This window comes from Capra hircus, chromosome 4, assembly GCF_001704415.2.
Source record: "Capra hircus breed San Clemente chromosome 4, ASM170441v1, whole genome shotgun sequence".
Lineage (NCBI taxonomy): Eukaryota > Metazoa > Chordata > Mammalia > Artiodactyla > Bovidae > Capra > Capra hircus.
In genome coordinates, this window is record NC_030811.1 from 32183048 (window position 1) to 32210806 (window position 27759).

The 27759-nt window shown below is 36.2% G+C and overlaps 1 protein-coding gene across 1 annotated transcript in view; it reads left to right on the top strand.

The window, feature by feature from the left end:
• The window catches only part of WASL (Wiskott-Aldrich syndrome like), an 84207-nt gene extending 56887 nt beyond the window's left edge, over window positions 1-27320 (top strand). The window contains exons 6-11 of the mRNA XM_018046976.1: window positions 5614-5782; window positions 6808-6850; window positions 8674-8827; window positions 14604-15124; window positions 21865-21973; window positions 24664-27320. Coding sequence (XP_017902465.1) covers window positions 5614-5782; window positions 6808-6850; window positions 8674-8827; window positions 14604-15124; window positions 21865-21973; window positions 24664-24725 — 1058 coding nt within the window. The 3' untranslated portion in view covers window positions 24726-27320. The remainder of the gene's footprint in view (window positions 1-5613; window positions 5783-6807; window positions 6851-8673; window positions 8828-14603; window positions 15125-21864; window positions 21974-24663) is intronic.

Below are 27759 nucleotides of genomic sequence, written 5' to 3' on the forward strand. Positions count from 1 at the left end.
GTAAATCAGGCTTACAAGGATCTTAACTTTATTATTTCCCAGAAAAGAATTTACTAGCTTGAATAATTTAAACTGTTAACTTTACCAACTTTATACCATTTAGGACATTCTTAGGATAATAGGTTACTTTTATATAAACTAAAGTAACATCAAAATATTTTTACTGTTCCTTTTTCCTAAAATTAATTACAACTGTTAAACTTTTGTTTTGTTTTTCCGGCTGCACCACACAACTTGTGGGATCTTAGTTGCCCAAGGATTGAACCCAGTCCTCATGCAGTAGAAGTGCAGAGTCCACTGAAACACCAGGGAATTCCCAAATTTCTGTTGTTTTATAATAGAGAATCTGGTTATTCCTTTATTACTGCTATTTGGACACACCTATTTCAGGAAGGATGACATGCATAAAGAGAGTATCTAACTCTGATATACCTCAAATTGACTTCAGTACAGTTCAGTCCCTCAGTTGTGTCCAACTCTTAGCGACCCCATGGACCTCAGCAAGGCAGGCCAACCTGTCCAAAAACAACTCCCGGAGTTTACCCAAACTCATGTCCTTTGAGTCGGTGATGCCATGCAACCATCTCATCCTCTGTCGTCCCCTTCTTCTCCTTCCCTCTATCTTTCCTAGCATCATGGTCTTTACAAATGAGTCAGCTCTTCACGTCAGGTGGCCAAGTATTGGAATTTCAGCTTCAACATCAGTCCTTCCAATGAACACCCAGGACTGATCTTCTTTAGGATGGACTGCTTGGATCTCCTTGCAGTCCTAGGGACTCTCAAGAGTCTTCTCCAACACCACAGTTCAAAAGCATCAATTCTCTGGCACTCAACTTTCTTTATAGTCCAACTCTCACATCCATACATGGCTACTGGAAAAAACCATAGTCTTGACTAGACGGACCTTTGTTGGCAAAGTAATGTCTCTGCTTTTTAATATGCTCTCTAGGTTGATCATAACTTTCCTTCCAAGGAGTAAGCATCTTTTAATTTCATGGCTGCAGTCACCATCTGCAGTGATTTTAGAGCCCAAAAAATAAACTCAGCCACTGTTTCCACTGTTTCCCCATCTATTTGCCATGAAGTGATGGGACTGGATGCCATGATCTTAGTTTTCTGAATGTTGAGCTTTAAGCCAACATTTTCACTCTCCTCTTTCACTTTCATCAAGAGGCCCTTTACTTCTTCCCTTTCTGCCATAGGGGTGGTGTCATCTACATATCTGAGGTTAGATATTTCTCCCAGTAATCATGATTCCAACTGTACTTCTTCCAGCCTAGCATATCTCATGACTTACTCTGCATATGAGTTAAATAAGCAGGGTGACAATATACAGCCTTGACGTACTGCTTTTCCTATTTGGAACCAGTCTGTTGTTCCATGTCTAGTTCTAACTGTTGCTTCCTGACCTGCATACAGGTTTCTCAAGAGGCAGGTCAGGTGCTCTGGTATTCCCATCTGTTGAAGAATTTTCCACAGTTTATTGTGATTCAGACAGTCAAAGGCTTTGGCATAGTCAATAAAGCAGAAATCGATGTTTTTCTGAAACTCTCTTGCTTTTTCGATGATCCAGCAGATGTTAGCAGTTTGATCTCTGGTTCCTCTGCCTTTCCTAAAACCAGCTTGAACATCTGGAAGTGCACGGTTCCCGTATTGCTGAAGCCTGACTTGCAGAATTTTGAGTATTTCTGTACTAGCATGTGAGATAAGTGCAATTGTGCAGTAGTTTGAGCATTCTTTGGCATTGTCTTTCTTTGGGATTGGAATGAAAGCTAACCTTTTCCAGTCCTGTGGCCACTGCTGAGTTTTCCAAATTTGCTGACATATTGAGTGCAGCACTTTCACAGCGTCATCATTTAGGATTTGAAATAGCTCAACTAGAATTCCATCACCTCCACTGGCTTTGTTTGTAGTGATTGCTTCCTAAGGCCCAATTGACTTCACTTTCCAGGATGTCTGGCTCTAGGTAAGTGATCACACCATCGTGATTATCTGGGTTATGAAGATAGTTCTTTCTTTTTTGTATAGTTCTTTTTGTATAGTTCTGTGTATTCTTGCCACCTCTTCTTAATATCTTCTTCTGTTAGGTCCATACCATTTCTGTCCTTTATTGAGCCCATCTTTGCATGAAATATTCCCTTGTATCTCTAATTTTCTTGAAGAGATCTCTAGTCTTTCCCATTCTATTTTTTCCTCTATCTTTGCACTGATCATTGTGAGGAAAGCTTGCTCATCTCTCCTTGCTATTCTTCGGAACTCCACATAAAAATGGGTATATCTTATCTTTTCTCTTTTCTTTTAGTGTCTCTTCTTTTCACAGCTCTCTGTAAGGCCTCCTCAAACAGCCATTTTGCTTTTTTCATTTCTTTTTCTTAAGGATGGTCTTGATCCCTGTCTCCTGTAATGTCGCAAACCTCTGTCCATAGTTCATCAGGCACTCTGTCTATCAGATGTAGTTCCTTAAATCTATTTCTGACTTCCACTGTATAATCATAAGGGATTTGATTTAGGTCATACCTGAATGGTCTAGTGGTTTTCCCCACTTTCTTCAGTTTTTCTGAATTTGGCAATAAGGAGTTCATGATCTGAGCCACAGTCAGCTCCTGGTCTTGTTTTTGCTGACTGTATAGAGCTTCTCCATCTTTGACTGCAAAGAATATAATCAGTCTGATTTTGGTGTTGGCCATTGGTGATGTCCACGTGTAGAGTCTTCTCTTGTGTTGTTGGAAGAGAGTGTTTGCCACGACCAGTGTGTTCTCTTGGCAAAACTCTATGAGCCTTTGCCCTGCTTCATTCTGTACTCAAAGGCTAAATTTGCCTGTTACTCCAGGTGTTTCTTGACTTCCTACTTTTGCATTCCAGTCCCCTATAATGAAATGATTAAGGGGGTTCTTAAATGTTATTAAGTATAAGGATAGGAGAGTGATAATTTGCAGCATCTTCTTTGGACAGTGTTGCTGATAATGATGAGTAATGATAAATTATAAGAGGAGAGAAAACAGAATGAGAAGTAAAAAGTGAGCACTAGATAAGTCTATGAAGATACTAGTATGATCCCAATTCAACCCTTTAACACTTGAATTCTCGTTATTTTTAATAAGTCCCTTTTTTTGAAACTACAGTGAACTCAAATCTTGAATGTGAACAAATTTGAAAATCTATTTCTTTATCTCCTATTTAATAAACTTCTATATTGCTTAACTAACCTTTAATTTTTGTCCAATTATTGTCAGATTATTCCTTGATGCTAAATCAGCTTTTAATGGTTTTATCCATATTGTTCACTAGCTTCCATTTTTTTCCAAGAAGAATTTTTACTTCTTGCCAATATGAGCAATTTCCCACAGAATTTTGTATGAAACTATAAATAGAACTTTTAGATATTTACATATTATACTTAATGACTTTGAATATTAAGGGAAAATAGCTGAATTGTGTATATCTTTTAGTTTGTACAAATTATTTGTTTGATAAATTGGCAGATGGCATTTATAATTTTATTTTTACTGTATTTCATCTTCAATAGTAGAGTTGAGGGAGAAAAAATTAGTTATATGTAATTTCCTATGGAGATAAATGTTTTATTTCAGACAGTGTTTATGAATAGGTTGCCTTTGAGGTTTTCAGAATAATTGAAGAGTTATTGTCAAGCTGGCATTTAGTGTCACTCATCGGACACAATTGAGCGACTTCACTTTCACTTTTCACTTTCATGCATTGGAGAAGGAAATGGCAACCCACTCCAGTGTTCTTGCCTGCAGAATCCCAGGGATAGGGGAGCCTGGTGGGCTGCCGTCTATGGGGTCACACAGAGTTGGACACGACTAAAGTGAATTAACAGCAGCAGCAGTATACATTAGCCTATGATTTCTTAGGGTTTCTATCTGCCATTCTATGATTGTGTTGGAGATTCCATACACCACCCCTCCAGTTGGTGCTTCGCTAGAAGGACTCCCAAGACTGAGCATATAGTAAAGATTTCTTACAGTGAAAAGATACAAAGCAAAAACTAAAAAAAGGGAAAGACATGTGGGATTAAGTCTGGGGGGAACCACACACAAGCTTCCAAGAATATTCTGTCATTGGTCTCAGGAAATGTGCTTAATTTCTCCAGCAATGAGTTGTTGCAACACACATGAAATGTGTTAAGGGGAAACTCAGTGCCTGGGGTTTATTGGGGGCTAGTCATGTGGGCATCTTCTGTTTAGTACATGCCAAGATTCTAGACTCACAGAAGGAAAGCAGGTATCAGCACAGAACACACTGATAGCACTAATAGTTGAGACACAATGAGCCCATCTTATCAGGAAATAAGAACCCTCTTAAAATCCCAGATCCTTAGATGCCAGCTAAGGGCCAGCTCTGCAAGCAGGCCTTTCTAAAGATAGCAGTCTTAGGCCTACTGTGTTAACTCTCTCTCTGCATAATAGTGATTATATTTTATACAACGTTTTTAAAATTGTCATTACTAATGGCACCCCACTCCAGTACTCTTGCCTGGAAAATTCCATGGACAGAGGAGCCTGGTAGGCTGCAGTCCATGGGGTTGCTAAGAGTCGGACACGACTGAGTCGGACACTTTGACTTTTCACTTTCATACATTGGAGAAGGAAATGGCAACCCACTCCAGTATTCTTGCCTAGAGAATCCCTGGGATGGGGAAGCCTGGTGGGCTGCCGTCTATGGGGTCACACAGAGTCGGACACTACATGATAAGCGACTTAGCATGATCATCTCAGAGGAGTTTGGTTTAATAGGAAGTTTTGTCAAAGAATCATACATTTAAATGGAATCGCTGAGAAACATGTGTTGCCCTTGAGTTTAATTTTTAAAGGAACTTCTAAGATGAATTTGTTTCATTTGCTCTTTCATACCTTTAAGAACAAGAGTGCTTTTATGAATTATAAAGCAAAATTTTCTGTGCTACATTAGTGTCACTCCTGGAGATGCTGTTAATAATACCTGAAAATGCCTGAGGTCTTTTTACTGTTGATCCTTGTGGAAGATAAAATGTTTTAAGAATTTCTGTGTCTTAAATTTTGGAGCTATATACTTCTGATAGCCAAAGTATATGTATAGTAATGAGGAGGATGCTACTAGACTTAAATATTACCATTTTGGAAAAAATGATAATAATAATTATATAAGCATTTTTTTTCCTCATAGACTAATAATGTTGAAATAAAGAAGTAAATCTAGATTTCTTTACTACATTTAAAACAAAGATGCTTCTTTTCTTTTACTCTTCTTATGTAATGTATGCCACTTGATTAATGAGTAATATGTTGGATGTGAAGCTTGTAATAGTCAAAATTTAATGGATCAGATAAATTTAAATTCTTCTTGAAAATTCATGTACTTTATGAGATTTAGTATTATAAAAATAGAAGTTTTCTTTGAAATAATGTATCTATGCTAATTTAAGAATTTGTTATAGACTTTTGCAATTTAAGAATTTTTGAAATTTATTATTTATAAAAATTAACATGTGGTTTTAAAACAAATAATTTATAGTATTGAAGTGGTCCTGCTTCAGAAAAAGGTATTTAAATTATAAATTATGATTGTGATAATTCTTAAATCTCTTTCATATTATTTTGACTATATTTGCAGGTCCTAATCTACCCATGGCAACAGTTGACATAAAAAATCCAGAAATTACCACAAATAGATTTTATGGTCCACAAATCAACAATATCTCCCATACCAAAGAAAAGAAAAAAGGAAAAGCTAAAAAGAAGAGGTTAACTAAGGCAGATATTGGAACACCGAGCAATTTCCAGTAAGGCAGTTCTTTTATTATTCTTTACTTTTGATTTATTCATTTCTACTCTTTTTTTAAATTGTTAGAAAGTTCTGTTTTCTTTTTGGGAGACCCCTTCCATTTATTGCTTGCATACCTTCAGCTATAATTTTGTTGTTAGAGTTTTTAAAGGCTATTGATCAATGGGCTTTTTATGAATCTTAGTTACTTTACTTTTCCACCTATCAGAAAAGAAAAATTAGAGTTGCTTTTTCAACTAATTGTTGGACATGAAAATGAAATCTCACTTTTCCCTATAGGTGATATTTGGAAATTACCTAAAGGCATTGTCCTATTCTGTTTGGGCTGCTATCAGGATACTATAGACTGGATAGCTGATAAAGAACAGAAATTTATTTCTCACAGTTCTGAAGGATGTAAAGAGGCAGGCAAGATTTATTTAGTGTCTTGTAAAATCCCACTTCTTAGTTCATTGCCGTCTTCTCATTGTGTCCTCACATGTTGGAAGAGGGCGAGAGAGCTCTCCAGGCCTCTTTCTTAATGGCACCAATCCTGTTCTTGGGGAATCCACCTTCATGACCTGATTACCTCCCCGAATCCTCATCTCCAGGAATTACAACATTGGGATTTGATCTCAAGATAGGAGCTTTTGGAAAACATACAGTCTATTGTAGGCATCAAACCTTTGATATCCATTTGATGTATTTCAAGCATTCTCATATGCATTACTTCGTTTCTTCATTACAGAATTCCTGTCCTCTTACACATGTAATGCTTGTATTCTTATGCTAGTTTGACAGTTAAGGAAATGGATGCTCAGAAAGATCGTGCAAAAACGTTAGGACTCAGTCAGTAGTGGAGCTGGGGCTAGAATCCTGGTCTCTTGACTACTTACACTTTTTTTCCCTGAAAATGATTATGTCTATGAGAACCATTAGTTCAGGCCAAAAATTCACTGGTTGGGTTGGATTTCATGTATATTATGTTTTTATTGTCACTTACGTATTTTTTTTTTCTGTTTTTTTTTCTGTCTGCTACTTTAGACACATTGGACATGTGGGTTGGGATCCGAATACTGGCTTTGATGTAAGTTATTTTCAAGCCATAAATGTTATAACTCTAAATATGTGGGAATGTCATGTCCTACTTTTAGACTTTTATTCTTATACATTTTTGTGAGTTCTAGTGTTTGGTTGAATGTGCTTACATTTATGTTCATATTCCACTGAGGTTTGAAATCATGTATTGTTCTATCATTGATGGCTAAGTCTCTTTAGAAACTAAGACTCTTTAGAGACTCTCTTTAGAGAGTTTTTTTTTTTTTAACTCTTTGGCTTTATCTACTATAATATGAAATCTCTATGTTTTGAAAGCCAAAGAGGAGAAAATTGTTTCTTCAAAGTGATCATTTGAGGGGAATATAAGCCAAATTACTTGAAAGTACTAAGGTCACATTCTGAATATCCAAAGATTGTCTAGATCTTTTTATTCTATTACGCTTTTTGGTGATTTCAACATTCATTCATTTATAGCATTTGAGCAAAATAATTGAAAATTGGTTACCTAAGTTTACGTATTTAACATCTGACTGATAATCACGGTTTGGAAAAATTATGTCGAAAAGAAATATTATTTGTGATTAGAATCAAAAATTATTTTGGTTACTTTTTTATTAATAGAACTACAGTGGTAGCACCACAATATTTAAAATTTTAAAAAAAATTTTATTTTTTCTATTAGGGTATAGCCAATTAACAAACAATGTTTTGATAGTCTGAGGTGAACAGTGACAGGACTCAGCCATACATATACATATACCCACTCTCCCCCAGGGGCTTTCTAGGTTGTTCTAATGGTAAAGAACCACCAATGCAGGAGACATAGGAAACGTGAGTTCGATACCTGGGTTGAGAAGATCCCTGGAGGAGGGCATGGCAACCCACTCCAGTATTCTTGCTTGGAGAATCACATGGACAGAGGCGCTTACCAGGCTACAGTCCATAGAATCACAAAGAGTCGTACACGACAGAAGCAACTTAGCATGCACATTCTCTCCCAAACTCCCTTCCCATCCAGGCTGCCACATGACATCAAGCAGAGTCCCATGTGCTATAGAGTAGGTCCTTGTTAGTTAAGCATTTTAAATATAGCAGTGTATACATTTCCATTTGGCAACCGTAAGTTCCTTCTCTAAGGCTATAAGTCTTCTGCTTTTCTATAAGTAAGTTCAGTTGTATCGTTTCTTTTTAGATTCCACATATAAGGGATGCCATATGATATTTCTCTATTTGATCTGCTTCATTCAGTCAGTATGACACTCTCCAGGTCCATCTGTGCTGCTGCAAATGGCATTATTTCATTTTCAATGGCTGAGTAATACTCCATTGTATATATGTACCACATCTTTATCCATTCCTGTCAGCTGACTTTGAGGTTGCTTCCATGTCTTGTCATAAACAGCACCACAGTATTTTTGAATGCCTCTTTGTGTTGGGCATTTTACAGGGTTACTTGGGTTATGAAGAGGTACTTGACCTCAAATTTTTGAATAGATTTAATAATACTTTTTGTGGTTATTAGTGATTATATCTAAATTTTATTTAGGACAAGGTAGAATAGATGAACTTTAGAGATGTATCAGTCATGAGGGGATTGGTAAAAATCTAAATAAGATGCTTTCTTTACAAAGGTAGGAAACAAAAAGAAAACATAAAATATAAAGCCTATTCTTATCTTTTTCTGTTTTTTATAAGATATTTACTTAGCATATAAATATTCTAACTATGTTAAAAATTTATAAACATAAAATAATTTCATAAAAGGCACAGATATGAGAATAAAATTTTAACTTGCTATTGTGAAAAATTGGGGATAGATTTTATAGTTAGCAGTTATTTTCTCTGTTGTAGCTGAATAATTTGGATCCAGAATTGAAGAATCTTTTTGATATGTGTGGAATCTCAGAGGCACAACTTAAAGACAGAGAAACATCAAAAGTTATATATGACTTCATTGAAAAAACAGGAGGTGTTGAAGCTGTTAAAAATGAACTACGAAGGCAAGGTAACTTTTATTTCTATTTAGGCATTCTGACTATTTTTCCTTTGAATCTTTTGAGGTCAGTTGCATGGATGACAGCTACATATGTTCATGTGAACCTTCCTTAAGCAGAATGTTGTAATTTATGGGATAACTTGTTTAGCCCAGTGTACTATATTTTACATTATTTCAGTATAACTAAAAAACTTGTCAAGGCTTTTCTAACTATTTAAAAGTCTTATATTCATGAAAAAAGTCTTCTGGCTGTTTGGTTTTAGAATAAAAAAGTGTAGTTGCATATTTCACTTGGTAAATGTTAGAGACCACTATCAAAGTTGCATTTATTACAATTAGAAGTAGTAATTTAAATGTCATTATGAATTCTATAATGTATAATAAGCATTTTTAGAATATAAATAATGCAAAATCTGTTTATTTTGAAATAAATTTTTTTTCTTAGCTAAAATATAAAACTCGCCGTTTGGTACTGGAAAACACAGACAACTTGCACCTTTTTAAGATTTGATATTTTATTTAAGTCACCATATTTTTTGGTCATATCTTAATAATTGTCACAATTAAATGTAAATACAGTTAACTCTGAGTTTTCCAATATGACTGTTACCTCTTTGCCAGTTTATTCATTGGGGGCTACTTTTCTTTCTCCTTTTTGCATACTCATGATAAGACAGTGTAGCAAAACAAAAGCTCCAGATAATCAAAGTGTTCTTTTGAAGAATTTAACTGACATTTTATTTTATTTATTTATTTATTTTAATTTTAATTTTTACTTTATTTTACTTTACAATACTGTATTGGTTTTGCCATACAGTGACATGAATCCACCACGGGTGTACATGGCGTTCCCAAACATGAACCCCCCTCCCACCTCCCTCCCCATAACATCTCTCTGGGTCATCCCCGTGCAGTGACATTTTAAATTAGGTATTTGACCTACCTGTATCTTTTTCACTGCTGATGTTCATTCATTCATTCATTCATTCATATAGTCAGTAAACATTATTGTGTTAGCACTAGTCTCTACTCAGGATATTTAGATACAAAGATATGGTTTCTGCCCTCAGAAATCTTACTATCTATTGTGACAACAGATAATGTAAACAATCATACAGTCATAATTGCTGTTGTGGAAACAATGCTAATTCCACTGAAAATAGTATGATGATGATTTATCTTATTTTGTTGAAAAAAATCACATTTCCAAATTGTATGGATTTTTAATAAAAACATCTGGGCAACATTGTTTTTAAATGCTGCCAAAATAAGTCATGGTTATAATTAGTGTGCAAATGATGGAGGTCTGGAAGACCTAGTTTGTTCCTTGACTCTCTTTTTCTCCACTGTTACCACTCACCTTCATCTTATACCAGATGATGCTCCAGGGTCTCTCTGAACTGTCTGAATTTATAAGTTTATAAATACTCTGGGCATTTATTAGACAGTCCATATTGCAGGCCTCTCAGCTGAATATCTGTAACCGAGAGCAGTTTGTATTAACTTGATTTTGTTTTTTTAAACTTTCTTATTACTGCTTTTTATTCTAGTTGCTTTTAAAATATCAAATTAGGCAAAGTCCTCAATTGAATTACCTAAAGCAAAGGAAAAATTTCATAGGCATTACCAAAAATATACTTCAGGAACTTAATACTCAAGAATCTTAACTCCCAGTGTGGAACTTTTTAGACACCCAAGAATGATTTTATAGAAGATACATTTTTTAAGAGGAAGAATAAAAAGACAGATAATGATTTATTGTGGAAATGTTTCCTAGGCAAAGCACATAGCACGTTCAGAAGTATGATACAAATAGGGAGAATTTATGAAGTTGCCATATAAATAGGTTTTGTAAGACCTGACTCAAATTTCTTAAAATTATTTTGTAAAATCATGTCATCAGGCTTATAAAAAGTGGTAAACCTTATCATTTCCAGTATATCTTTTTGTGTATCTGTGCAGTTGTTTGAAGTCCATTAATTTATAAAAAATAATCTGCTCTTTAGGTCCACCACAATGGAGTGGTATGTATGGGGGATGTTATTTGACCCAGTGTCCTAAATTATGCATGTGTTTATTTTCAAAGAAGCTATAACTCATTTATCCTGCCTCCAAAACTAATCCAGTAAGGTTTTCTTCCCTTTATTCAAACTAATGTTTAGGGTATATAGATGCTAAAGTAAGAAAGGAAATTTATTTCTATGAGTCAGAGTTCATTTTTGTCTGTAATTTAATTTTTTGAAATTCTGTGGGTTACCTCTTACAGCACTGCTTTTTTTTATTATCACTTATTATACTTATTTTTAGTGATAGGTTTTTACACTTGGCATTATTTCAATAACCTACATAAAATATACTTAATATTTTTACATTAATTTGGGGCAGTTCAGTTCAGTCACTCAGTCATGTCCGATTCTTTGTGACCCCATGAACTGCAACACGCCAGGCTTCCCTATCCATCACCAACTCCCGGAGTCTACCCAAACCCATGTCCATCGAGTCGGTGATGCCACCCAACCATCTCATCTTCTGTCGTCCCCTTCTCCTCCTGCCCTCAGTCTTTCCCAGCATCAGGGTCTTTTCAAATGAGTCAGCTCTCCTTATCAGGTAGCCAAAGTATTGGAGTTTCAGCTTTAGCATCAGTCCTTCCAAAGAAATCCCAGGGCTGATCTCCTTCAGAATGGACTGGTTGGATCTCCTTGCAGTCCAAGGGACTCTCAAGAGTCTTCTCCAACACCACAGTTCAAAAGCATCAGTTCTTCGGCACTCAGCTTTCTTCAGAGTCCAACTCTCACATCCATACATGACCACTGGAAAAACCATAGTTTGACTAGATGGACCTTTGTTGGCAAAGTAATGTCTCTGCTTTTTAATACACTTTCTGGGTTGGTCATAACTTTCCTTCCAGGGAGTAAGGATCTTTTAATTTCATGGCTGCAGTCACCATCTGCACTGATTTTGGAGCCCAAAAAAATAAAGTCAGCCACTGTGTCCACTGTTTCCCCATCTATTTGCCATGAAGTGATGAGACCAGATGCCAAGATCTTAGTTTTCTGAATGTTGAGCTTTAAGTGGGGAGGACTAAACATAAACATGCAGTTGGGTAAAGGACAACTCAGGGAGTTGTCAGTATTTCCATAGATTTAGATCTGTGTTGAATAATATATGCCTGGTTTGCTTAATCCTGATGAGCGTGCATGAGAGCAGTTCTTCAAAGTGTTTCCTGAATTCTGTAACACATTTCTTTTAAATATTAATTTATTTATATTGTTTATAATTTCTGCTTATAATTCCCTTAAATATCAAATATCTAGAGTTATCTACTGGTTACTCTTAACTTGATCTGAAATAATTATTTTTAAGTATATCAGCTTTTCGTTTTAGTGTACCATAAAGTGTAACTGTACGTTACTGTGTACCAAAAAACTGCCAAGATGAAGTTTTTTTCTGGAAGCTTCAGTCTTTTCCTTTCTCACTAAGCTTTGATAGTAAGGACAGTTTGATTTGTTGTAACTTTTGTGTCATGCTTTTTATTTACTAATTAAATATCTAAGAACTATCATTGCCATTCTGAATCTGGTGTTTGTGGTGACTCAGAGTTTTGAAAACCTGTAGGCCTTCAGACTTTCTCATAGTGGTGTGTGGTGTCTGCCCAGTAGACGTTTTTGTGCATGTGCACCTAGCTAATGTTGTGCCATCTCTCCTATCTTCTCCTGTCTTAATTCCTTCATATTTTTACCTTGGGATATGGCATATCTTCAGCATGCTTTCCTTTTTATGTAGTCATAGTACAGATCATAAAAATAGAAAGGTGGTCATAGATGTTTTCCTCACGAAAATGATAGAGATATTTCCAGTCACTTTTCAGAGAATAGAAATGCTGAACTTGTGCTGTACCCAAATTTGGTATAGCTGATAATTTATTCACTATAAATTAATGCTCTCCCCTTGCCTGAACAGTAATTTAGTGTCTCGGAGAAGGAAATGGCAACCCACTCCAGTATTCTTGCCTGGAGAATCCCATGGACGGAGGAGCCTGGTAGGCTACAGTCCACGGGGTCGCAGAGTCGGACACGACTGAGCGACTTCACATTCACCTTGAATGATTATTAGCTGAATCCCAAATTATTCCAATCAGTGTGCTTACTCCCAGTTCAGAAGAACTTTATTCTCTCTACTGAAGAGATTCTTCACTGTACATAGAAGATTATGGTTCCAGAGTCCTTAGCAAAACCACAGGAAATGATTGACTAACAATACAGTTTTCGTAGTAGAATAGAGTGAGTCCTTTTCCCCTTGATTAGCAAACAATTAAATCATAAAAAATACTAGTTCAGGTAAATATCATTGCTTTTTGAAATGCAAGCCTTAAATTGATTAAAATGAAATCTGTGTATCTGCTTGGAGGATTTGGCGTACTCTCTTATTCAGGGGGTGTACGTAACGTACATAGACCATGTCCTCTTGGTTTTACTGCTACTACAAACTGTGTTGGAAAAAGACTGGTCTTAGCAAGTTTGTCTTCTTGCTTTGGATCTGGTGAGAAGATTGGGTGGACCTTAGCTGCAGCAGCAGCATGCCTTGAGCGTACATCACGGGCACTTCCCTCAGGGGGCTTATACCCAAGTAGGGTGACTGTCCTGTTTGCTGCTCCATGTTTCCGGTTTTAAAGTCTCTGTGTCAGGAGACAGTACCCTTGTGAGCCTTGCCTTACTGTCTTTTTCATCTCATATTTATGACGACATTTGATATCATATTTTATAGCATATTTCCCATGACTGTCTCAGATGAAATCAGAAAATAATGTTTGGCTTTCCTTTGAAGTGAGGGTTTTGTTTTTCTTTTTTCCTCTTGGTATCATTGCATTTTTGAGCATCTAACCCTATTATTTGAAATTAAGGTGTATAGACTATAGAACTATCCATCAGGAACGTATTAGTTTGTACCAGTAAATATGAATAGCTTTATTCCTTAAAAAAAGAAAGTTATTGTTTTCCTACTCACTCTTTAATGAAAAAATAATGAAGTTTATTATTCTGTAAATTTGTGTACGCTCTTGGTAAAATCATGCCTCTAGAAATGGAATAAATTTATACTTTGAATTTCTCTGTTTTAACTTACACTTTACCTTTAGCAAAATAAGAAGGTATATATTATTACTACCAGAGTAATGTTAATATCTTACTAACTTGAATTTTACAGTGTTTAGAAATTTTCAGTAAATTTGTTAATGTCTCCTGAATAAGTAGTTGAACATTTCAGCTGAGTTTAGCTCAGATTAACTTGAATAAATTTTAATAGATTATACTACATTAGCTATTTAATTCTGAATGTAAATTAACTGCATAGAACAGCTAACTAACTATACTTGATTCTTTAAAGAGGAAAAGTAACCATTAATTTTTATTAAAATGTAAAATGATGCTTATTGACCAAAATGTTTAATTTCTTTGTTATAGTTTTATTATTATTATATAAAAGTGTGTTTATTCCCTTACCTTGAGAAGTGGTGCTGATTTCTAATAACTAAATTCTACTACTTCAGCGAATACTTTTTCAAGACGAGGAAAGTGATCTTTAGGCTGAGAATTTCCAAATTATTGGAAATTATAAGATATCATAAGAATTATAAGATATCATCTTTGCTCAGATAGCTTTGTAAAATAAAATACAAAGATGAGGCCTTTCCTCATACTGTTTTAATGCATGTTGAAATATGTTGCTTTTTCAGTATAATGTTTGTGGGGGAGAAAAGCATGCTTTCTTTTTTCTGTTTGTATTTCAGCACCACCACCTCCACCACCATCAAGGGGAGGGCCGCCCCCTCCTCCCCCGCCTCCACATAGCTCGGGCCCTCCTCCCCCTCCTGCCAGGGGAAGAGGGGCTCCTCCTCCACCACCTTCAAGAGCTCCCACAGCTGCACCGCCACCACCGCCTCCATCCAGGCCGGGTGTAGGAGTCCCTCCACCACCGCCAAACAGGATGTACCCTCCTCCACTTCCAGCTCTTCCCTCCTCAGCACCTTCAGGGCCTCCACCACCACCTCCACCTCTGTCAGTGAGCGGGTCAGTGGCACCACCGCCTCCGCCTCCGCCTCCGCCTCCACCAGGGCCACCACCTCCCCCTGGCCTCCCTTCTGATGGTGACCACCAAGTTCCAACTCCTGCAGGAAGCAAAGCAGCTCTTTTAGATCAAATTAGAGAGGGTGCTCAGCTAAAAAAAGTGGAACAGAACAGTCGGCCGGTGTCCTGCTCCGGAAGGGATGCACTTTTAGACCAGATACGACAGGGTATTCAATTGAAATCTGTAAGTAATCCATTCTTTTCAATCTAGACTACATGTCTTCATGAAATTTTTAAAATATTATAAGACATCTTCGGAAAGAAATCTTTATTTTTACTTCTTCTCTTGGTATTTTTTTAACCCTATGAATTTCTGACATTTTTAATACCATAAAATGTACACATTTATACCTTTACCTGTGTAACCTATATTGCTGTATCAAAATACCACCCCAGAAAGTTCCCTCATGCCTCTCTCCCTTCTCAAAAAGAATCACTGATCTTATTTCTGTCGCCATAGTTTTAGTTTGCCTATTATAGAACTTCATAAAGAGAATATTGCACTGTGTTCAAAATTCATCGTTCTAGACTTTTAAATAAAATTTAATTGTGAGAAAAATCTTTATTAAACTACACAGAAGTAAAAGTAGCCATATTAAAACCAATCGTAATCATTTTGGTAAAGTCAGGCCATTAACTTTATGAAAACTAAACTATATTTTAAAGTTTCTGTGTCTGAAATTTAGATTAGTAGGGAATCAGACTCCACAGAGAATTGAAAGAATTTCTGTAGTGATGGCAGATAATTTTGGATTCTCTGAGTTGGATGAGATCATCATTTCACCTTCTAGAGCAGGGCTTCCCTGGTGGCTCAGACGGTAAACCATCTGCCTGCAGTGTGAGAGACCCAGGTTCGATCCCTGGGTCGGGAAGATCCTCTGGAGAAGGAAATGGCAACCCACTCCAGGACCTTTGCCTTAAAAATCCCGTGGACAGAGAAGCCTGGTATGCTGCAGTCCATGGGATCACAAAGAATCAGACACGACTGAGCGACTTCACTTTCACTTAGAGCAAAGGTTACCAAACTTTTTTCTTTAAAGGACTAGACAGTAAACATTTTAGGCTTGCAAACCCATATAGTATGTTACAGCTGCTCAGCTCTGCTATTGTACGACAGATGGAACAGCCGTACATGTTCTGTGAAAGCAGCCGTAGACAGCACATAAATGAATGGACGTGGTTGCACTGTATAAAGCTGTATTTATGGACACTGAAATTTGAATTTCAGATAATTTGCACATATCACAAATATTCTTTCATTTTTGTTTTCTTTCAACCATTTAAAAGTGTAGAAATCATTCTTAGCTTTAATAAAGTTATACAAAAAGACAAGGCAGACTAGATTTGGCCCATGCCGTAGTTTCCTGACCCCTGACCTAAAGCCTAAGCTACCTAACATTCATACGCTTCCTCCAGACCTTTATATGTGGTCTCTCAGTTCATGGAGGAACACTTTTCTGCAGGACTTCAGACAGTTACAAATGATAGCTTTTTCTATGAAGTAAATGGAACTAAAAGAAGGAAATTTTTATTGGAAAATTATTTTGCAGTATGTAGAGAATTATAAATTCCTAAATCCTAGAAACTGTCTAGGAAGGAAATGACAGATAGGGAACACAACTAATTGAATGAAGGCATTTAAACATTAGCATAGCACAGATTTAAGAAACTTCTGGTCTTTAAAATGTGTTTAGTTAGATCTTTTCTTAACGTATCCAGAATGATACTTAGATCAGCCTCTGAATAATCAACTGTTCCCTCTTCCCATTTACTTCTGACTAAAGGATTCTTAGGAACTTTGAATAGTTGTTAGTGGGCAGAATTATTGTCAAAATGACCACAGCCCAGATGAAGAGCAAATTTTCATGGGGCCATACCCTTTAGAATTTCAGGTACATAAGTTGACCCTTGGATAGCATGGGAGTTATATGTACCAGCCCCCTGAGCAGTCAGATGTGTATAACTTTTGACTCCCCCAAAACTTAATTACTAATGGCCTGTTGTTATCTGGAAGCCTTACAATAACATAAAAATTAACATTTTGTATGTTTTATATATATTATACTATGTACTATATTCTTATAACTAAGTAAGCTAGAGAAGAGAAATGTTAAGAAAATCATAAGAGAAAATACATTTACAGTACTGAATTGGATTTATTGATACTATAACTTTACATCATCTGCTCAAAGATGAATAGTCTGTTGGTACCTACGTCATTATTGGTCAATATTCTTTTATATATATATATTCTTTATATAATGCTAGATGTTATATGTAATATACTAGACATTGAAAATGAAAATATGAGAAATTTATAGTTATTTACAGGTATAACAGTTCATACATTGATAATGATAATGATTGCTTTATGGTAGCATAGTGTAGTCAATATTATTATAAAATAATAAATTCATTATAAAATTTTTATGGCCTATATTACTACAGTCATATTGTTAATACTGTATTGGAAATGTTGTTTCTTTCAAAACCACTTACCTGTGATGATAGACAGCTACACAGTTTCTCCAGTTACGAGAGGCACCGCATGGTGATATAATTCAATCTTGTACACTGTGTCTTACATGATGAATACTTGGGCAATGTTGATACAAAAATATTTCATACAGTTCTCGTCATGTCGTTATTAGATTTTTACAAAAAAGCACACTTAAACAACAGATAAGTTTATTTTATTAACTGTATGACATGATCAGTTCAGTTCAGTCACTCAGTCCAACTCTTTGTGACCCCAAGGAGAGCAGCACGCCAGGCTTCCTGTCCATCACCAACTCCCGGAGCTTGCTCAACTCATGTCCATTGAGTTGGTGATGCCATCCAACCATCTCATCCTCTGTCATCCCCTTCTCCTGTCTTCAATCTTTCCCTGCATCAGGGTCTTTTCCAATGAGTCAGTTCTTCACATCAGGTGGTCAAACTATTGAAGTTTCAGCTTCAGCATCAGTCTTTCCAATGAATATTCAGGACTGAATTCCTTTAGGATTGATTGGTTTGATCTCCTTGCTGTCCAGCGGACCCTCAGTAGTCTTCCCCAACACCATGGTTCAAAGCATCAATTCTTCTGCACTCAGCTTTCTTTATAGTCCAACTCTCACATCCATACATGACCACTGGAAAAACCATAGCTTTGACTTGACAGACCTTTTTTGACAGGGTAATGTCTGTGCTTTTTAATATGCTGTCTAGGTTGGTCATAGCTTTTCTTCTAAGGAGCAGGCATTAATTTCGTGGCTGCAATCACTATCTGCAGTGATTTTGGAGCCCCCCAAAATAAAATCTGTCACTGTTTCCATTGTTTCCACATATATTCGCCATGAAATGATAGGACCAGATGCCATGATCTTCGTTTTTTGAATGTTGAGTTTTAAGCCGACTTTTTCACTCTCCTCTGTCACTTTCATCAAGAGGCTCTTTAGTTCTTCTTCCCTTTCTGCCATAAGGGCGGTGTCATCTGCATATCTGAGGTTATTGATATTTCTCCTGGCAGTCTTGATTGCAGCTTGTGCTTCATCCAGCCCTGCATTTTGGATGATGTACTCTGCATATAAGTTAAATAAGCAGGGTGACAATGTACAGCTTTGACTACTCCTTTCCTGATTTTGCAGCCAGTCTGTTGTTCCTTGTCTGGTTCTAACAGTTGCTTCTTGATCTGCATACAGATTTCTCAAGAGGCAGGTCAGGTGATCTGGTATTCCTATCTCTAAGAATTTTCCACAGTTTGTTGTGATCCACACAGTCAATGGCTTTAGCATAGTCAATAAAGCAGAAGTAGATGTTTTTCTGGGACTCTCTTGCTTTTTCAGTGATCCATCAGATGTTGGCAATTTGATCTCTGGTTCATCTGCATTTTCTAAATCCTGCTTGAACATCTGGAAGTTCACGGTTCACGTACTGTTGAAGCCTAGCTTTGAGAATTTTGAGCATTACTTTGCTAGTATGTGAGATGAGTGCAACTGTGCAGTAGTTTAAGCATTCTTTGACATTGCCTCTGTTTAGGACTGGAATGAAAACTGACCTTTTACAGTCCTGTGGCCACTGCTGAGTTTTCCAAATTTGTTGGCATATTGAGTGCAGTACTTTCACAGCATCATCTTTTAGGATTTGAAATAGCTCAACTGGAATTCCATCACCTCCACTAGCTGTGTTCGTAGTGATGCTTCCTAAGGCCCGCTTGACTTCGCATTCCAGGATATCTGGCTCTAAGTGAGTGATCACACCATTGTGGTTATCTGGGTCATTAAGATCTTTTTTGTATAGTTCTTCTGTGTATTTTTGCCACCTCTTCATAATATCTTCTGTTTCTGTTAGGTCCGTACGATTTCTGTCCATGATTGTGCCCATCTTTGCATGAAAAGCTCCCTTGGTATCTCTAATTTTATTGGAGAGATCTCTAGTCTTTCCCACTCTGTTGTTTTCCTCTATTTCTTTGCATTGATCATTGAGGAGGGCTTCTTATCTCTTCTTGCTGTTCTTTGGAACTCTGCATCATGATGGCCTGATGATTACTTCCAACTCTTAAATGGAAGTGGATCACCACAAAGGTAGTCATCACCGTTGTCTTCACACTGAGTAGGCTGAGGAGGAGGAGGAGGAGGACGAGGAACAGGAGGGGTTGGTCTCCTACACCTAACTGCAGTGATAGCTTCATGAATTTCTTGTTCTTTTTTCATTATGATCCTTAATGCTCGATTCATTTATCCTTAAATGGTGGGCAGCTGCAAACCTCCATAGGTTTTGTATGTTCTATAGAACGTATCACACAATTCAGCTTTTTTTTGTAATGTCATGACTTTTCTCCACTTCTTTGGAGCACTTCCAGCATCACTAGTTGGCACTTCATATGGGTCCCATGGTTGTATTCAAGGATTGCAATATTGCACTCAATCCAATGAAAAATACATGAGAACTGCAAGAGATCACTTTTTACTGTGATGCACAATTTACTGGGGAGACAAACTGCTCACACTAGTGGAATCACAAGGAGTTTCAAGTAGATACTCATGCTTGGCTCACTGAATTAGCAACAGAAGGTATCTGCAAGATTAGGGCAGTAGTACAGTGTGCTCTGCAATTAATTTTACACAGTTATGATTTAAAACTGCATCTTTACATTTGTTTACAATTCTGTTAACAGGGAATGGTGCCATGTATGTAGCGTTTCCCAAAGTCCCTGTGTGTGCATAAGCTTTAATAAATTCTAACTTCTTACAATAGATTTGTGTATACTTTATGGTAGTAAATGGTAAAGTAGACCTTTATCTACATATGTTTTATGTATTCATGACATGTCTAACTTCTTAATTTTTTCATGTATTTGGACAATGTGATTCATCTGTTAAGTTTTTTCAGATGTAGAAGATCTTTTAAAAATGTCCCAATATATTTATTGAAAAAAATTTGCATATAAGTGGACCCATGCAATTCAAACTCATGTTATTCAAGGGTAGCTATGTGTATGTGTAATTATTTAGTATAGCTATCCTATTTCATTTTTGATTATACCAGTAACATACTTTTCTGTGGATACTGTCAGGAACAAAATTAACAAACTGTGAGTATTTTGTATAAATGACTACTCATTTTAATCAAAGTGCCCAAAGAGCAGTGCTTTCTAAATTTCATTCCCCGCCCCCCCCCCCCCCCACTTAGTTTCTACAGATTTCCTGTAGGCTCTTTTTTAATGGGGCTTCCCAGCTGGTAAAGAAATCCTGCAATGCGAAAGACCTGGGTTTAATCCCTGGGTTGGGAAGATGCCCTGGAGAAGGAAAAGGCTACCCACTCCAGTATTCTGGCCTGGAGAATTCCATGGACTGTACAGTCCGTGGGGTTGAAAAGAGTCAGGAGTGTTGAAATCAGGGATTATTTTATATAGAAATTAGATTGTCAAATGAGACCCTTATTGATAGGGTATTTTTTTAAAAAAGAAAACTTTTTATTTTGTTTTGGGGTATAGTCGATTAACGATGTTGTAGTAGTTTCAGATGAACAAGGAAGGGACTCAGACATGCTTGTACATGTATCCATTCTCCCCCAAGCCCCATCCATGTGCTATATAATAGGTTATCCATTTTAAATATAGCAGTGTGTACGTGACCTTCCCAAAGTCCCGAACCGTCACACATCCATAAGTTCATTCTCTTAAGTCTGGGAGTCTCTTTGATGAGTCCCTTTAATATTGATTTTTTTCTCTAAATGTAGTTTATATTAGATAAACAGTACTTTAGTTGGGGAAAGTTAGTTGCCTTGTGAGGTACATTTTGAAGGCTACCCATCTGATCTCCTGTAAGTTTCACATACATGAGAAAGAAGGTTCATTTTGAATTACAGTATATATATTGTCTATTATACATATTTATATTATAACTTTATATTAAATATAATATTTAAAATTATAAAGCTTATTAGCAAAGCTGATTTTTTCAGGAAAATATGTCTCTTTAAATGCTCTTAAATATCTTAAAATATGCTTCTCACCTAGTAACTCTAGGAATCTAAATATGTCCTCAGTTTTATAAAACAATATCCTTTGATAACTGTTTTAAAGTTGCTTATCAGCCAGTTTCTTATCAGTTTCTTATCATTGTGTATTAGAATGAACAGAAGTAACCCAACTTCAAGGGCAAGTAGCAAAAAGTTTGATTTTTAATCTAAATTTGGAAATCTATTGATGGCCTGTACATTAAGGATGGGAAATATATCTTGCATAAGTCTTTTAAAGCAACAATTTTGTTTTTTTGTTTTTTTTCTTAATTCAGTTAATCCTATCCTGGGCTTGATTGTTTGCTTTCTTGGTTTTATTTTGTTTTAAGATAATAAAGTGATTGTAAGAGAGAAAGATTTTCTGGAGAGAGAGACTTTTTGCTAAGGATGCATTACTCAGTTTTGCTGACTTTCCTTTCCGAGGTAACTGATGCCCCAGAGTCTACACCACCAGCACCTGCACCCACCTCAGGAATTGTAGGTGCATTAATGGAAGTGATGCAGAAGAGGAGCAAAGCCATTCATTCTTCAGGTATGTTTGCATCTGTATATGTATAGCTAACAAATTTGAATATTTGAAGTTCTGTTTCTCTTTTTATTCTATGACACAGTCTTTTCTAGATTTTCTTCCTGCTATTGGATAACTTACTGATTTAGGTTCTCAGACATATTTTAAGAAGTTGTGACTGTGACTAGTCTGTTTGAAGCTTAATGGATGCTATGTCATAACCATAAATTAGAAGAACAGTTTTGGCAAAAATGGCAGTTTTGTTTCCCAAACTAGAAGTATTAATAGAATGCCTGGCAAACAACTTCTTAAAAAAGACTTGACATTGCTGTATCTCATTCCTGAGACATTCTTGTGACTTAAGAAATTTAGGTTTCCCTGATTTGTAAGAATTGGGACTGAGAAATGAGATAAATTATATTGTTTCCGGGGTTTACTAAAGAACCCTAGTTTTTTGTTTCCTCTTTTTTGTTTTTTCCCAAAACATTATTTGAATAAAATAGTTTGTACTTGTGGTTATTAAACATATGCACACCACCATTAAATGAGTATCATTTTTGAAAGAGAGAAAGAATATGGGTTTTACTGTGGTAATGGCTGAGATTTACTGAAGAGCATGATGTACTAGAAGCAGATCTTTGTTCTTATTAAATCTATTATTTATTCTCTGTGGTGGACCTCAGTTCTCCAGTTTGTTACATGGAGAGAATTCATACATCAGATGATTGATATGAACAGCAAATTATTATGCAAATAACCAGCAGGTTGCTGAGCACATAGTAGGTGCTCAATAAATGTTGTTTTCTTTCTGTTGATTTCCCCTTAAGGATGTGGATGTCTATGATCCTTTAGCAACATTTGTTTTCCTTAAAGAGGCATTTTTATTTCTATACTGTGCTAAAAAGATAGAATAGGCTAATTCAGTCCACAAGTATTTATTTTGAGATAATAAGAGAAAAAGAAAAATCCCTGCCTTTATGGAGCATGCATTCCAGTGAGAAAGAGAGAGACAATAAATAAAACAAATTAGAAAATATGTACTTTAAATAGTGATATGTACTAAGGACAGAAAGTAAGCAGAAAAGGGAAAAGACTAACAGACTGTGAGAGAGAATTTCATTTATCATAGGATAATGAGGCTTACCTAAGATATCATTTGAGAAAAGACTCAAAGGAGTTCAGGGAGTAAACCATGTAGAAAACAGAAAAGTATGTACAGCCAGTACAAACTCCCTGAGGTCAGTAGGGGTGGAGCAAGAAGAATAAAGAAGAAAGAGAAAGAAGAATGAGGAAGAAAAAAGGAAGCAGTATGAGAGGTGACAGGAAGCCAGGAGTAAGGCTTTGGAGGCCATGAATGTGGTGGGAGGCCACTGGAAGGTTCTTAGCAGAGTAATGAGTGGCAGTGATCCAAGCAGGAGATGATGGCAGGTTTGAATCAGATTGGTAGCTCCTGAGAAGTGGTTGGATACTAGTAGAATGGAGAAAGATTTGAGCAAGTTTGAAAGGAAAGATAGGAATTTGATTCTGTACATATTAAATTTGAGATACTTACTAAAAATTTAAAAGTAGGTGTTAAGTAGGTGTTGAGTAGGCATTTGGTTATGAGTCAGATTCAGGGGAGAGATGTGAACTGTTAATATAAATCTACATGTCATTAAGTACATGGTATTTAAAGGTACAGAACTGGATGAGATCATCAAAGAAGTGGGTATAAACAGAGAAGAGAAAGTCTAATAGAGTTTGGAAGACTGGCGAATGTGGTATCTTAGAAGTCAGGGGAAAAGTTTGAAGGAGGGTGTGGTGATCATCTGGGTCAGATGGGTGTGATGGGTCACAAAACTGAGAATAGAGAATTGAGCTTTAGCTTTAGGAGAAGGGAAAGGCTACCCACTCCAGTATTCTGACCTGGAGAATTCCATGGACTGTATAGTCCATGGGGTCGCAAAGAGTCGGACATGACTGAGCGACTTTCGTGTTCAAGTTTACTTTTAGTGATAGTAGGTCCTTGGTGACTGAGAAAGAGCAGTGCCAGTGGGTTCAAGAGAGAATCGGGTAGAAAAAGAGATTGGGTATTGGGGTGCCTACTCTGTTTTCCTTAGTGCTGATGCAGTTCCTACCTGTCACTGGAATTATAACTGAAATCAGCTAAACAATGTGCAAGTATATATATATTTTTTACAGCTTTTCTTGTGATATGTGTGTTGATTCAGAGAAAGTGAAGTTTTAGTTGCCCAGTCTGATTCTTTGCAACCCCATGGACTGTAACCCACCAGGCTCCTCCCTGCATGGAATTCTCCAGGAAAGAATAGTGGAATGGGTAACCTTTTACTTCTCCAGGGGATCTTCCCAACCCAGGGATTGAACCGGGTCTCCTGCATTGTGGGCAGATTGTTTACCATCTGAGCCACCAGGGAAGCCCTGCTGATTCAGAGAGATCAACTCATGTGATTTTACACATAAGGAAGCACAGGTTGAAACTGGTTCCATAGAGATTAAGGAACTAGAATCCAAGTCTTCTTACTCCTAATCTTCAGCTCACAATCAAATACTCTTTAGATGTATTTTATTGATTCATTTTAAACCATTTTAGTAACTGGATTCCTCCAGGTTATATTTTAGAAGTTGAATAGCAAAAATTATGTAATGTCATTTTATGTCAATACATAATGTCAATTATGTAATGTGTATTAATTGTCTTACTGATTCTCTTCTAGATGAAGATGAGGATGAAGATGATGATGAAGATTTTGAGGATGATGATGAATGGGAAGACTGATCTATATATTATATATATATTTTTAAGGTGAAATACTAAACACTACTTTCTGTCTATGGATTCTGTAAAATTATCATGTAAATGTTCTACCAATTTGCTGTATATTTTTGTTGCCTTTTTGCTTTTTTTTTATTAATCTGTGCAATACCTCATTTAATCTGTAAGGGTTTGTCATAATCCTCTGCAAAGCTACTCCCTGTGACTGTGTGCACGTTTACACCAGGATGCTCACTTGATTTGTGAGTGTTTTTCATTCCATCAACAAGGGAGTTTAAATATTATATGTGAGACTGACAAAAACCTTAATGTAATTTAGTTATAATGCCAGAAGGAAAACACTATTTTCATACCCTACTTTTTCTGTACCTAAATTTTCTTATTAAAATCTAGTATAGCACTACATTCTTTTTTAAGTGATGCAAACCTTAGTTTATTTAGCCCCTTCTTTTTGAACACATGCCACATGAATGTTGAAACTGATACATTGCACAGTTCTCTAGACATCACTACACTGATGCAGGTTCTCAAATTTTAGCAATATGCTCTACATAAAATCACTACAGAGATGCTAGTTGGGAAAAGGAGTAACACACCTCTTACAGCAATATTGCCTATTGTTGTACAGATTTGGTATTTGGAGGCTGGAATCATAAGGAGCCCTTGCATACCTAATACTTGACTGAGGTTATTTTTGTGTTATGGTAAATGTGGCAGGCTCTTTTTGGCAAAAAAATTTTTAAAAAGTATTTTTGGTATTATTCTGAAAGAAAAGTTAAGATGTTAAAGTTTAGGGGATCTTAAAGATAATTCCATACTACATGAACTGAAGGAGGCTATACATTGTGGTATTTGATTAATTCACTATAAAATTCAGAAAAGTATAAAAATGAGGTAGGATTAAGTATTTATATTTTGCAGTCTGTATGGATTGAGATATTCAGAAATACCAACCATTGAAGTCTTATGTAGTTGGCAAAGGTAGACCCTGTAATGGTGAAACTATAATATGCTGGGTGTTTTTTTTTTAATTTTGATAATTTCTCAAGGTTTTTGTCAAATGTCAGGTGAAGGGTTACCTTTTTCTTAAAAGATTGGTGGTCCCAGTGTCAAGTTTCTTGGAACACAAAACCAAATGATAGATTTTTAAAAAGAAAATTAAAACTTTACAACCTTCATATTTGTTTTATATGCTACATGATGTGTTAAAATTAGGGTTTCCTTGCCTCTCTACAGTACACTAGTCTGCCTAAGAGTGATTGTTTCATATATATAGCATTAATTATCATACCTGCCTACTTTAAATTTTAGGTAGAAAAATGATCTGATTTAAATACAGACACCTATTTTTCTCACATTGAGTCATATACAGAATGTAGTTCCAAATGTATTTCATTACTATAGTCACAATATCTGACTAAAAATTAAGCTCTCTATAATTGTACCGACCAAAATCTAGTTATTGGCATGATCTTGACAGGCTGGACCTGCAAGATGTGGCTTGAATTTTAACCAGTTATCACATAATCTCTAGTGATCATGCATCTAGTTATCATGAGAAATAATTTAAAAGGTTTTGTTGCTGAAAGCAGTAAGTGGTGCAGTACAATAGTTAAGTTATTCAGAGAATGTTACCTACCTTGCAGGAATAATTTAAGCTCATGGGAAAGATTCTAGACTTTTTGTTTCTTGCAAAAAACAGTGCCCTCTGCTGCTAAAAACCTTTTTCTGCTTACTTTTTTTTTTTTTTTTTTTTTAATTGTGGCTTAATCTCTGTGGGTCTGGTGTGGATGAGGCTGGACAACAACTAACCAATAAAGTTAGGAATTTGTGCAAATGGTAAATAGAACGTTGTAATTATTTTAAGTAATATTGATCATTTTCCTTCTTGTTTCTTTCTTTTAGACATTATATAAATTTTTTACAATATCTTGGAAATGTCTTTAATGCCAACTTAAGACATCTGTTCACTTTGGGGCAAGGAATGCAGGGTTTTCTAGCTAACTTTGTTATGATAAAGATTTATCAGGAGCTGCTCTGAGCAGAGGATATCAAATCTTCGAGTTGGAAACACAATTCTAAACATGTAAGATGGGTATAAAATTTGCCGATGGTAATTGAGTTTATTCTTTCTTCTTAAAGGAAAAAAAAATAAGACATTTGTTGTTGCACAAAGTCTAAATTAATATTGGTTGAAGCAGCAGCTGTGGGATTCAGTCCAGGCATGAAGACTAAATCCACTTTAGTGTAAAGGTTGCATGTTTTCAGTCCTCCACCACCTCGCACCGTGGACAGCACTATACCTGTGCGTCGTCTGAGAGCTTCCCACATGCACTCCAGCTAAACGATTGTCTGATAGCCTTCGCGTTTAACAAACTAGCATGAGGCTTTTTATATCTAAACGCTATGTGATAGACAATTTCAGCTAGCCACATATTGTATGTATGAGATTCATAAAGACTTTCAATCATTCATTTCCATTTATCAACTGAAATTTTGTTTAGTATGTGAATTTTTTTTTGAAATGTATAGTGAATAGGATGTTGCACTGGTGGCAATTCATCATGGAGCATAATAAAATTAATTTGACCCAAATAGTATAAAATAGTGTGTTTTTATTTGTTTATTGTTAAGAGATTAAAATGGGTTAAAAAAAAAAATTCAAACTGTACAGTAATGGATTCACAGCAGTGAATGGAAATGGTTGAAGTTTTTAGCCAACTGCATGCCCTAAGAGTTGGAGTGTGCCATTAAATAAACTTGGTGAGCAAAAGAATGTTACACCCTGTTCTGCCGGGAAACGTGACAGCTGCTCAGCTGTTCCCCTGGGAGCCACTGCTGTGGTATACAGAGTGTTCACATTGCAAGGTCACATTGGAACTTGTGCACACTGAAAATGTTGTCCTTTGCTAAATCAGAGTGATAGTGGAGTTTACTGGTAGTTTCAGTAAAAGCCAAATACAGTAATTCGTGTGGAAGGAACTTAAAGAGCTTGCTATCAAAGGTGGTGCTTACTTTTAAACAGGAAATTCAGTTT